Below are 11,470 nucleotides of genomic sequence, written 5' to 3'. Positions count from 1 at the left end.
AAGATATATATCAAGCAAATGTAAAAAGTTGAAGGGAAGAATCGCATTGTGAGCCGATCAAAATACATTAGAGTCTCATTCGCCATCGCTTAAGTATGAAGTTCTGAATTCAACTCTTCATAGCGTTAAGGCCACTCATAGAGGGTATACAGAGTGCACTTCAAAATAGTCTTCACTGAGAATTGAATGATTCTCATTTAATCTCAATTGATGACCTGTCTATGTTGTTGTGAATTCAACATAGACCAGCCAGACTAGTCAAGCCAAAAGACTTTTGGAACGCCTATCAACAACAAAAATAGAAAATACACAACCATCAATTAGAGGAAATTTACACACGAAATTAAAAGTACACAACCCATCAGTTCTTTGCTAGTTTCCTCTCTGTGTTGCAAATTCTGAAGGATAGATAGCTAAAAAGCTTACTGTCACATATTACACATTGAAGGAGGACTTTATTGTTTGTGTGAATCAATCTCTATCTTTCTCTCTTCAGCATTATTGTTTTGTCTGGAGATCATGGTTCCACTTCTACCCAGTTTCAAGTCTGAAGATTCAACCATGGAAAAATTCCAAAAAAATTTCAAAAGTAAATGACCCTTAAATTTCCCACTGTACAACTGCAATTGCTTTCTCATATGGGTTTTCTTAATTATATTGTTTCAATCGTTCATGTGGGCCACACTTAGATGATCTTATTCTGAAGCCGCTCTTGCTTTTTCATTTGAAGTCAACTAAAACCTTCTCCGTCTAATATAATTCAGAAAATGGATTCTAATCATAAGTGGGAAAGCTTTGACTACCTGATCATTTATTCAATCTCTTTGGCGCGTTGTTCTGATGTTTCTTGACAAAAATCTCTATATTAATTATTTTGGTATATGCCCTTCCCACCAGGAAATGATACAGACTAAAGTTGACCACCATTTCTTCTGTTTACTATTTGCTTTCTTCTCCACATAATAAAGTTGGAGAGGGAGACGAAAAGAGATCAACATAACGCGTTTTGATCTTCTCAAAGGTACGGCATAACTTTATAATTTGTTTATTAGAAGAGAAATCGATCATATCCAAATAATTTTCTATCTATAATAACCAATAAAGAATAAAAGAAAAGATTCCCTTGTTTGTCTTTTATTTTTTTTTTTTTACAATAAATTTTGGAAAATAATTCATAATTGTTTCTTGTACAAACACATTTTGAAATTTTCTGTTTTTATGCCAATCTTTTAGAAAAATTAAATAACTAATAAAGAAAGATGGAAAAGAAACAACTTTTTTTCTTACCTACACATTTGGAAATATAGGGTTTTAATATGAGTGAATCACCTAATTGGGTCAACAGAAAAATAGGGCATGAAACTTGATCAGAAGATTCGTTCTAAAGCTTGACAAATGAACAAACTAGATAACTTTATATTTTTGTATTCTAGCCATTTCTTTGTTTACATCGCATTTTCCACACGGCCAAACAGCTACCAAACAACGTGAAAACCACTGCACTGTTTCAAGATTTCGATGACACACGCTCAAGACCTCCAGGTCAGGAAGAAAGGGACAAAACAGCAAAATACAGTTCTTTTCTTCGCGTCTTCTTTGTGCTTTCCCATTCGACAGTTTCTCCAATCTTATCTCGTTCTTCAAATTCTTTAAAAGCAGCAAATGATCGAAGAACACATACATCGAAGTCTTTAACAAACCCAACAACAAGAAGAAGAACGGCAGGAGTAGTATGAGTTGCAGTAGAACGAAGAAGGAAGAAGGAAGAGATAGAATGGAAGGTCATATATCGAGAATGATAAAAGAGATATTTGGAGAAGAAAACCCATCAGCAGAAGAGAAAGTTCCTACTGTTCTGCGTCAGAGGAAGAAACGGGTTCAATCCATTGCTTATATTTACAAGATCACTGAGCCTGTAAATGCAATCCATTCTAAGAAGACGAGGTGTTCTTGAAACACATCTGTCATTGATATCCTCCTTTAGTCCAACAAGATTTCGGCATTTCATGTTCTACTACTACTAGAGTGATTCTCCACAGGCTTGTCATGTTGTCACTCATCTTGGTTAATGTTTTTTCATTTTGAGAGGCAGTCTGCAATTAATCCGGAAATTTAGAATCTGAATACCTTGAAGTTCCTGTACATCAGAGCCATTATATCTATGTTTGAATCCTCTATTTTGTTTTTTTTTTTTTTATATCTTTTTACCAAGATCACTGAATGCAACTTTCACGATTGATATCTTGGTCCAGAAAGCCTGATTGTCACTTTACTACTATAATCACTGATAAGATGGCCATTATCTACTACGTGGTTGCTCGATTTGGGTATGAGCTGTGATTCCACAGGTGAAGATCCGAAGCCATTTACATGGTTTAATTTCCTTCTTAATACATATTTTGGGTTTGAAGTTCATCCTTCTCGTTCGCTATCATCAATACATGTTTCAGTTTCACAATGATCCTTCAACCGCTCCTTGAAGGATTGAGGGAAGAGCAGTACCAAGAGCAAAAGTGCCTTCTCTTCATTGGATCCCATTTTTTACTGGTTGCCTGAAGCTCACCAGTCCCCATAGTCATTGTTTTAGTCTGTGGTATCAGATAGGGTATGCTGCCATGAAAACTGATACCATATCTGATTTGATATCGGTGGCTACTAATGGTATCAGATAGGATATCTCACAGAGATATTCTGTGTGATACCATATATACCAATACTATGGACGGGTTGAGATTTTCAGCTCTCAAACTGATCCCAATGCATTCATACTCACATAAGTTTGGGACTATACCACCTCATGTCAAGCAATGTGCTCTCCACTCATTGAGTGTGGGGCTTGGGTGTCCATAATAATCAAATAAAAACGAGTCAAAATGAAAAGAAATAACCTTAAACAAGCTTTAAAAACGCCCAAAAAAAAATTAATAAACATCTCTTACCCAAGAAAGGAAGGGGAAAAAATTATTCTCATCCAATTATCAAACTTGAATTTCACCTAGCCATTATGTTAAAAAGATGCATGATGAAAATTTTAAGTAAGTTTTAAATTAAGGGTTAACTGTAATGATCAGCACCTCTCAAGGAAGAGATATGAGTTAGACGTTTTCTATGATATATGTAATAGACCTCACCCACTAATATAAAGCTATCAATTTCCACAAAAAAAAAAATGAAAATAATCATGATTGGCGTGTACGATGTTATGGTAGATAAATCCCAATCCAACCGGGTGAGGTTATAGAAGTGAAGAGATGAAATAGAGAGAGAATTCATTCCTGGGCAATCGAAGCTCAAGAGCTTGTTCAAGAAGTTAGGGTTTGCAATTCGAAAAGTTGTAGAGATGAAATAGAATCTCGAAGATGATCTGATGCTTACTTCTAATTTCCGGTGATTTCTACTTGAGTGGAGAGAAGGTTCAAACTTCCATTCTATAATGGGTTTTGAGGCAATGGTGAATACTTCCTACAGGGGGAAGCATGGGCAATGGTAGATAGCAGGGGAAGGAATGGTGGTTACCGGTGGTGGTGGGTTTCTAACAAGGTATAGGAAAAAAATGGGTAAAGGGAGAATACCTTCATCCCACCTAAGAGGTTGGGTCATTAAGTGGATGAGAGGGCATTTTAGTCATTTACATGGTGAAGAGTATTTTAGTCAGTTTATCAATAAAAGTAACAGTTAAACCTCGCAATTTTACAAAAAATACAAAATAAGCACCGTGAAATTTTGCCAACTTAAGTGGGCAGTCAAGAATTAAAAGTCCACTTAAATTGGTGCCATGAAAGAAAAAAAAAACTCAAATGATGATAATCGAGGCATCATCGATTTGTCCATACTGGTATCAGCTGGCTTGGTAATAATATTCTCTTGCTGAACCAGCTAAGATTTGTTAAGAGCCAAAAACTTCGACCATAAAAAGCAAGGAGCGAACAGAGCACAACTTGACCAGGCCTAAGCACGATAACCTGAGCAAGAATAAAAAGACGATGGGGCAAAAGCAACAACTGAACATCCACACGCTGCAAGAGCACCATTGGAGACAGCATGAGCCTGCAATAAAATTTCAAACTGGAATTTACTCCAGTTTGAAGAGCAGTTCCTAAGAAGAGATCCACGCAGTATCATGAATCCACAAGCTTGGATTTTTCAGATTTTCGGAGTCAAAAAGCCGGAAAAAATATATATAAAAGATGAGAAAATGATGTACATCATCCCTATTGCATACACCATTTGATGACCTCCATGACACTACCTCTTCAGTAACCACATGAACCTGTAGAGGCTTGTTGACAGATATGCCAATATACAGGAACAATATGTATGTCCCTCCCTCATAAAGGATTGAGCCCAAAAACTTCCTCATATTTGACTAAAAATATAAACTAAGCTCGGATGAGTTGAAAAGTCTCCCCAACAACAGTCACAGCTAACACGAACTCCATTGAACAATTATAGGTTAGACAGTGAAACCCAAAATAAAAAAATTTAATGATGCCGATGGAGGGTTAGCCGCATATATATAAGTAATATCTCCCCCCAATATGTTACAACTCCTTTGGAGGGGAAAAAATTAATGAAAACTATTGTATTAGTGACATCAACTTTTCCGCTAAAGCTTTACAAGCTATAGGGTATTGTTTCCTATCCAACTGACAATCAAGAACAAGTAGAGGAAAACGGAACAACCTTAAGATCCATCAACTGACAGCAAAAGAACTATCAATGCTCAAGATTGAATAGAAACTCTGTAAAATGCTGCAATTTACTGCATTGACAGCAGATATCTGATCAATGCTCAAGATGGAACACATATTCTGTTAATCGTTGCAATTTACTGGGATCTAATTTCTGTTCTGTCACAATCGGCTGTCTCTTCACTGTCAACATTCGAGAATTGGGGTCAACAAGCCATCCATGTTGCAATGCATCTATACAAGACAATCAACCAAACAGTGTAAGTCACAATAGTATTCATTAAGATTGTCCTCCATTTTTGGAGGGTGGAGTAAAGAAGTGGAAGTGATACTGCACTAAAGTAGCAAAATTACATACATGCAAAAAAATTCCAAGGTCCAACCACTAGCAGCCCATTGTACAAAAGACTTGCTCTTGTATTCAGTCACAAAACAAAATTTCAAAATAGGGGCTTCTTCATCATTTTTCAAAGGACTGTTCCAACAAAAGGGCAAATTTACTAACAGCCAGGTAGAGGAGGTTGTCGATGACACATTTTCTGGGCACCACCTAAAGTGTCACACATCAAATAGAGACCCACATTCAGCCAAGCTAGGCTGAATGAGCTATAAAAGCTCTAATTGGTGACCCTCCCACAGAATGCTTTTGATAATATCTAATTCCCAAGAGTGGATTGGGTTTCTAGTGCTGTATTTGTTATTGTTCTATGCTCCCACCAAGTGAACTAGCTCAAAAACTTGATCTTGAAACATGATATTCAGAGGATATAAAGCGATTTGTTGTTCTAAGAATCAAATTTTGAAAAACACACACAACCCTGATATTTGTAAGTGAAGGAATTGTTTTCCCAGCTCAGTTCCGCCAAATATTGATTCCAATATTAATTCTCCAATATCATACGGATATGGTTCATTTGATATATCAGAGAACTCAGCTAGGAAAAATCCTGCCTTTAATTTTAGACCTAAATTTTATAGAAGCTATTCTAATAATATACTGAACGGGATATGGTTAATGATAATTTCTATCTTTTAACCCTCTCAAGGTTGAATTTGAAAAATGTCTAATATCTTAAAAAGGCAATTAAATTTGGAAACACCAGGATGAGTACCTTCTATGTATACCAATCAGTGACTCTGTTCTCAAGGTACTCAGAGATCATCTCCATTGAAAGTTACAAAGCAGAGACTTTGCTCCAAAAAATCACAGATTTCCAAAAAAGTGCCAGCCCAGAATCATGGAATTGAGTGTGGAAAGGTAACCAACCATCACCTAAGAATACCCCCTTAGATCATAAATGGCTGAAACAGTACCCCGATCCATGAGCCAGCCCACATACATGAAAACACATTTAAAAAAAAAATAAAATGAGTTTATATGAGTTTTTCAAACTTCTAGTTTTGCCAGCATATAGATGGGCATGTGCCAATCAGAAACTTCAGATTAACAGATGTTTTAGGCCAAAATAATGCTCCTAGTGTATTTATTGGCCTCAAATTAGGCTACACAACAAAATTCAAACCAAAACGACCCTAAATACCCCCCGAAACCAGGGGTCAAATTTTCATCGACACCTTGCCAAAAGTCACCGACATGTCGGCAAAATGTTGCCGTGTCGCTGGTGTCAACACCCAGTGACACATGACATTTCACCGACATGTCGAACCTTGCTTACATGTCTCTATAGACTCTTTTACCTATCAAATCTTCTGACTTGTATAACCCACATTGTACATATATTTACAATTGTGAAAGAACAATACGCGTTGTGGCCTCAGATGTAACATACGGTACTCACATTAAGCACCTTGGTATTACCTACACGTCACTGTTGCTTGATACTACCTTGGCTCACCTTGTCCATGACAACTATGCTCAGAAGTAGGGTGCAATTTTACAAGGTACCCAGTTGTACAAATACCATTTTCCTATGCCAGATAGATTCCTAGTTTTTATCCATAGAGATCAACCTAGCAACTATCAAAATCGGCAGTTCTAACATATATGATTATATATGAGGGCTCAACCAGCAGTTCACATACATGATTATATATGGGGGCTCAACCAATACAAATTATTTCATATGCATCGAAAGTAAAGAAGCTTACAGTTGGTAGCATCTGCCTCATTCATTCCCAAAAAGAGTGCTGCATCTCCAACAGTTATTGTTGAATACGCAGACAGCAGTAGCTCAAACATCCTCTTAGTATAGAGATCTGAAAAGGTTCAGGATGTCCCAAAAGTGAAACTAATGAGATTGCAAACTTCTATCAAATAGAATATAATATGAATTCACAAGTCATAACCCATCAAGTTCATACAAGTTGTAACTAATACAGATGAGAAATTTTGAGATCACGAACTTAGCAAGCCAATGACCTAAAGGCTGCACCAAGAAATGAAAGAACCCAAATTGTAGAAGCTTGCCATGGAAAAATCAAGCAATGACAATCAGGTCCAGACATATATGAGTTGTCTTACACTTACAAAATAAGCAAAGCATAACCCCACTAACAACAACATGTCTTATCCCGACTAAATGGGGTTGGCTTCATAGATGCTAGCCTCCCAATCAGCTCTAGTTGAGGCCATACTAGATACAAGGCCTATGCCAATGCAGGACCAGTCCTGGATAATGGCCCCTGCTCAGAAGAACTGCAACTTACGTGCTTCTGTACCTTTGGTTCACTTTCATTAATGCAATCCCTGGGTTTGAAAACCACGTTTGGAATTTGCTACAAGCCAACCCAGGTGCTTATCCGTGTCAATGTAACAGTAGTGGCAAGCTGGTAATCAACAAGATTTCTAAAGGGGATAGCAGTTAGGTTAAAGAGAGAAGGATAAACCGTAGGAACACACTTGGAATCAAAAGTAATTAAAATACATACAGAAATTAGGGGTGCAAGGAAGAGTTATTATTAGAAAGTGAGGGAATAAAACAGAATCAAAATTGCAGGAAAGGATATGGTCTTCTACCTCTAAAGTCTAAAAACAAACCAGAAGTACAAAACAGATTCTTTATGAATGAGAAAAATTCTCCGTGGGTTCTCTGTTGCTGCTGAGACTCAAGGGGTAGTTTGGTGGGCCGAACACCACTTGATTACACTCCCACAGAGGTTCAAACAACAATGACCAGGATATCAGTATCAGAAACTAAGGCTAGTGGTAACCCATGGAACCAGCACATGAACTGCCAGTACATTATCAACCTTCCAAGACTGCCATTTTGGTATCCATGTTAGGTTAATGTCTAATGCAACTGCAAGATTCATACTTGGGAAACTTTAATCAAACAAGCAAATCGTAAGCTTGCTATTCAACAGTTACAGCCATGGTAGGTTTGCTTTGGTTCAGCAAAAAGAACCAGATTTGCAATGTTGCACGTTAGTAAGGTTACAGAGTTTAGAGCTGTTACCTAAAACCAACTTGCTAAAGTTAAATTTGTTATTTACTTCTTCTTTTTAACATATCAGTTATTTACTTTTTATCAACCAATTGTTACTTTCTACACTCATGTAATGGCATTGTAATTCCACCATACATTGATGCAGGTGAACTTTCTCTCCTGGTCAATATCTATTTCCTCAATTAGTTGGTGTTATGAAACCACAGAAATATAACCTTTTGGGTCATGCACCCAATATTCTTCTGCCTCCTCCCCAGAAAAACCTCACTACCATTTAAGTGTACCAACAAGGTATAAATATCTTTTTTTTCACTTGTTCGGTTGATTCGTTATTTGGGAACCCAAATCACCTTCCCATCTTGAATTTTAAACCAACAACCATGTCCAACAGTTGTCCACAGCTATTTTTTACAAACAGGGATGCCAGTCTATCCCCCAAAAAAAGGGGGTGTGTCATCCTCTCCATTTCTTTAATTTAACCTCTCAATTTTTCATTTTTTTTCTCTTCATGCCCTGTAGGAGATCTGTTGGGGAAAATCTAATCCTACCTCGTGATGTTCTTCCAACCCCCATTGGATGGACCAATAAATTAAATTGAAAATGCTCAAACCGAGGAATCTGGGTTGAATGGCCTAGCTAAATGGACAGTTTTTTCCAACCATATCAAGGACAAAATAATCAGACCCCAAAAAGAAAAGTAACCAGGAAGGCAGTCTCTTTGTAAATCTAGACCCCGAAAACATCATATCAACAATTCTGACAGTGTAATTGACTGCTTTCGGACCCTAAGTCAACTATTCAAGCAATGTTGAGCTAACCAGTGTTTCTTTCTCAAAGTGCCACTTTAAAACAGAAAATTTAAATGGCAACTAAATTATGGTCGCCCATATATGCCGACATTATATCCAGAAAACCGTAGGGGACCAATAGAAATACCAATATACCTGAGAATGCACTAACAAGACTTTGCGCTTCGGGACTCCACTCAAACCCACGAATTGCGTCGTAGACTCCAGCATAGTCACGCATCCAGAGCCGCTGACCTATCTTCCAAGCTGCAACCAGTTCTGGCTTGCTTTCTTTAATGGCCGCAGGTATTGTTTTCCATAGAAATCGAGCACTGTTACTGCAAGACCATCCGCCCACCAAAAATCATTAGCAACCAATATCGTAGGGAAGAGAGGGCAAAAGGGGGAAAATCTATAAATACGTAAAGACTATTAAGTTAATCAATTCATCAGATAATGAGATTACACGTCGTTTATGTAAAGCTGCCCCAGTAGATGAATCGCATAAGGCCATTCGTCCTGAAACGCAATGCCCTGTGCCGCAACCTAAATGATCTCAACAACAGAATAGCATGAGAAAAACTTAAAGAACATAAACTAGTAACATTTTAAGTTCAAATCGAGGGATTAAAAGCAAGGGGTACAAAACCCTAGAAAATTCAGAGGATGATCGAACCAAAAAATACTACAGTGGTTAATAGCATTCATCCAAAAAGAGAAAGGCATTGAATCGAATGAGAATAATTTAAAGTAAGAGAAGCTTGCCTGAAGCATTAGCTCGTCACAGACATCGGCGATCTTTCCGTACGATTTGGATTCTAGGGCTCCCTTGATGAGAGAGAAATCCATTGAGAGAGCTTTCGCTTTCTCCCGGCTATGAATTCTTTGAACAGCCTGCGATTTTCTTGAGAACCGTAACCTTCTAATGAGCGACAGCTCTACGAGAAAATGCGCCAGTGAAGTTAACAACACCGTAAGCAGCTGAAATCTTAACGCCGACTTTTGAAATGCCGGCCATGCCCGATACCGTATCGGTTATACGATATCCCGATCCGATGAGGGTTTAACTTAAAGTTAAAGCCTTCAAGACTTTAAAGTTGTCAATTCGTACCATGTAACATATTCCCGTTACCGAAACAGAAAATCTGTCGCTTATATCATATCATATGATACTGACGGAACAAGCTATGATATCGGTATGACAAACTTAACCATTTGATAGATCAGTCATGATATCTCACCGAAAAAGGAAAAAAGAAAAAAAAAAAAAAAACATCAGTAATAAACCAATAATGCCAGTTTAAGAACCCAATTTTCATCCATGGTAAAGGACCCGATAGGAAATACAGAAAAATATTTTAGTGTATAGCCAAATCTATTTTTCTATTAAAATTTGAAATTAATTCTACCAACAAATTAAAATTAATTAAAAAAATAATTTTCATTGAAATTTCACATATTAAAAAAAATGATTGCAATTATCTTTTTATGATCCCCTAAAATAACAAACTAAATAAATGTCCTTAATGTCTAAGGTTTTTGGTTCCTCTTTGACTCTACCATCAAAATAGAGATATGTACTTGTCTCACATTCTCAACCATAGAATAGGAGTTTTATTTCTAGATGAAAAAAAAAAAAGAATCAAAAGTGAGACATTTAATTTCTTCACGACTCTATCTCTATTGTGTGATGGTGTGAAAGAAACACATATCTCTACATGACTAATAGAGTATCAAAACTCATTGATTAAACATTTATCATTAATTTATTTTTATTTTTTTAAACGGTTAACTTATATTAATATTATAGAAAAAGATAATTAAAGAAGTACAAAAAGAGCAAGTAGCAATCCCCAATATCAAAATGAACCTCATCAACACCTTAAGGAGGTAGGTAGTCTACTTGAGAGTTAATCATGAAAGTGGTGGAGGAACACATTCATGGAAGCAATTCACGAGTGAATGGCTGTCACCAATGATATGCCTGGTAAATCGAAATGTGGCATGGAGACCTTTTTTTCTTTGCTAACCCAGCATGGAGATCTTCCATCATCAAAACTTTTATAGATTAATATTACCAAAATACTCTTATGTCCTTCTTATTATATTATTATTATTATTATTATTATTATTATTATTATTATTATTATTATTATTATTATTATTATTATTATTATACAAAAATATGAATTCAATTTGTTTAGGAAATTTTTAAGTGTTGTCCCCTCCACTAATATTAATGTCACCCCTTGAACAAATCTAATTTATCAGTCAAACCCTTTATTACAAACACCCCTAATCGTAGTTAGCTTTTATTTATTAATTTTCGATATTTCCCCACATCTTATGGTTGTTTTTCATTCAAGGTTATTATTGTCCTTTTCAAATATTTTACTTATGTACATCAACACTCAACAGGTTGTCTTTGATATATTTTGTTTTCTTTTGTTGAAGCATTTGATATTTTTTCACCCTATAAGAGAATTGACTAATAAATTGAATAACTCAGGATGGCATTGGTTTTAAGGGTAACTCAATATATGCATTTGATATTTGGTGGAAAAAAAATTTCAGTTGATGGCAT

At 36.3% G+C, this 11,470-nt stretch overlaps 1 protein-coding gene across 1 annotated transcript; it reads right to left on the bottom strand.

The window, feature by feature from the left end:
* Positions 1–4,365: 4,365 nt before the first annotated feature.
* Positions 4,366–9,859, bottom strand: COP9 (COP9 signalosome, subunit CSN8). The gene is made up of 5 exons (XM_089162367.1): positions 9,652–9,859; positions 9,353–9,432; positions 9,043–9,224; positions 6,801–6,908; positions 4,366–4,925 (listed from the first exon to the last, which is right to left on the bottom strand). The coding sequence occupies exons 1-5, from the start codon at positions 9,733–9,735 to the stop codon at positions 4,786–4,788; spliced, it is 594 nt and encodes a 197-aa protein (XP_089018493.1). The 5' UTR covers positions 9,736–9,859; the 3' UTR covers positions 4,366–4,785.
* Positions 9,860–11,470: the final 1,611 nt, after the last annotated feature.

The sequence above is a fragment of the Hakea prostrata genome, chromosome 1 (genome assembly GCF_041222555.1).
Source record: "Hakea prostrata isolate BN-2017 chromosome 1, UWA_Hpros_2, whole genome shotgun sequence".
NCBI lineage: Eukaryota > Viridiplantae > Streptophyta > Magnoliopsida > Proteales > Proteaceae > Hakea > Hakea prostrata.
The sequence above is the reverse complement of the archived record's forward strand: the minus strand, read 5'-3'. Positions and strand labels throughout refer to the sequence as shown.

Excerpts from the sequence above, each read along its gene's own strand:
- COP9 (XM_089162367.1), bottom strand. The coding sequence starts at position 9,735 with ATGGATTTCTCTCTCATCAAGGGAGCCCTAGAATCCAAATCGTACGGA. Across the intron at positions 9,433-9,651 it reads GTGACGAGCTAATGCTTCAG|GTTGCGGCACAGGGCATTGC; the intron begins GCAAGCTTCTCT and ends GAGATCATTTAG. Across the intron at positions 4,926-6,800 it reads TGAGGCAGATGCTACCAACT|ATGCATTGCAACATGGATGG; the intron begins GTAAGCTTCTTT and ends TGTCTTGTATAG.